Source organism: Octopus bimaculoides, chromosome 18 (genome assembly GCF_001194135.2).
Source record: "Octopus bimaculoides isolate UCB-OBI-ISO-001 chromosome 18, ASM119413v2, whole genome shotgun sequence".
Taxonomy (NCBI): Eukaryota; Metazoa; Mollusca; class Cephalopoda; order Octopoda; family Octopodidae; genus Octopus; species Octopus bimaculoides.
The window spans coordinates 49186093-49187735 of NC_068998.1; the positions used below are offsets into that span (position 1 = coordinate 49186093).

The 1643-nt window shown below is 28.1% G+C and overlaps 1 protein-coding gene and 1 long non-coding RNA gene across 4 annotated transcripts in view; one reads left to right on the forward strand and one right to left on the reverse strand.

Moving 5' to 3' along the window:
• The window catches only part of LOC128249828 (uncharacterized), a 25565-nt gene that overhangs the window by 3702 nt on the left and 20220 nt on the right, over positions 1-1643 (reverse strand). The gene's annotated exons all lie outside the window — the stretch shown is intronic.
• Positions 1348-1643, forward strand: part of LOC128249827 (uncharacterized) — a 4808-nt gene continuing 4512 nt past the window's right edge. The window contains exon 1 of the mRNA XM_052974370.1: positions 1348-1474. Coding sequence (XP_052830330.1) covers positions 1438-1474 — 37 coding nt within the window. The 5' untranslated portion in view covers positions 1348-1437. The remainder of the gene's footprint in view (positions 1475-1643) is intronic.

The following is a 1643-nucleotide window of genomic DNA, read 5'->3' on the forward strand; positions in this document are numbered from 1 at the left end:
ATATATATATATATATATATATATATATATATATATATACACTCATCTATTAACATGCATATATAAACACACACGCACAAACTCGTATATTTCTATATATGTACACATACACACATATATAAACAAACAAACTAGTATTTGTTTTTATATGCGTCGAAATGTGTATAGAACGATACAAATTAGATGACATATTATTTCGAAAGCAAAGCTGCTGTTAAAACAACAAAAATATTAGGTAAATTACCCTTACAAGGCAGCAATATTTGTCAATAGCTATCCAAGTACTCCAAACCATATCCCACATTTATTAATATATCTTACAAAGAAACCATTTTATAAAATATAGATCTAATGAATAATGAAATACTAATGTAAGCACTAATGCTATAAAACTAGCAAAATGAAATATTTTACTTAAATCACATTAGAGTTTGGTTGATATGAATTCTTGAATAACCGTCTTTATCTTCCCTTTACAAAAGAACAAACAGCACATGAGTATTCACAAATATTGCACATACATATTAAAATATATAAATATATATTATGCCGCTTCAACTATATATGTTAATGATTTTGAAGTGGTTATACGACGATGTGACCCGCAGCTATAAAATAGCCTTCTTTTATTCTCTCGAGGGCTTCTATGCCCCTTTATTAGACTATGTTTCTTAGTCATTGCTCGGTGATCGCTAGAAGCTTTAAGCTTATATAAAAATACCATTATTATTAGTTACAGGATTGTAAATACAGCGCCGTATAAAAATCTATTCGCATCAAAAGCATATATATATATATATATATATATATATTATTTTGTTTAAAAGAGTTCCAACACTGTCTGTTTTTTATGTTTTATTTATATTCCTGCAGAACCAATGTGGGGTATAGAATATGGAATATACAATATATAATATAAAATAAAATAAAATAAAATAAAAATGGATGGCACCATGAAAGAAAGTATTGAATGTAGATGAAATATTGAGTGTTCAATATAAAGGATCAAATATATAAATATAAATATAAATATATCAAGGCGACTCGAGTTTCAGGGCTATTTCCCTTCGTCATGGCCGGTGTGACAGACTTTGTACTTTTTAAACGTAAAATTATTTTACATCGTGCGATTATGAGTGTAAAATGTTCAGTTATTTTCTAGGATCTTAAACACAAAATAAAGAGAAAAGGTGGTTTATTTCAATTCGCAAAAATATATATCAATAAAATAGACATCTCACATACATCAGCTGATAACGTACCACATCCTCTCCATAAAATAACAATGCAAGCACTATCACTTGTCATACATGAAATTTATATATCGCGTTGTTCAGTTTAAACACGTGTTACACAATGCTTAATTATATATAAGTAAAAGATACGTGTAAGTTGTCACAATATGAAGAGGAGTTGAATTAAAAGCCCCAAACCAAGATGAAATATTCTATATTTATTTTGCTTCTCATTGTTGGTAAGTAGCTATACGATGGTTACGTCTGAATTTTCATCACTATTTTTCAATTGTTGCATGGCATATCGAGGCAGTGACAGTAACAAATAAACTTTTTCCAATCTGTGACTTCTTTTTTATTTCTGGTTTCTATATACACACACACACGTATATATATATATATATATAT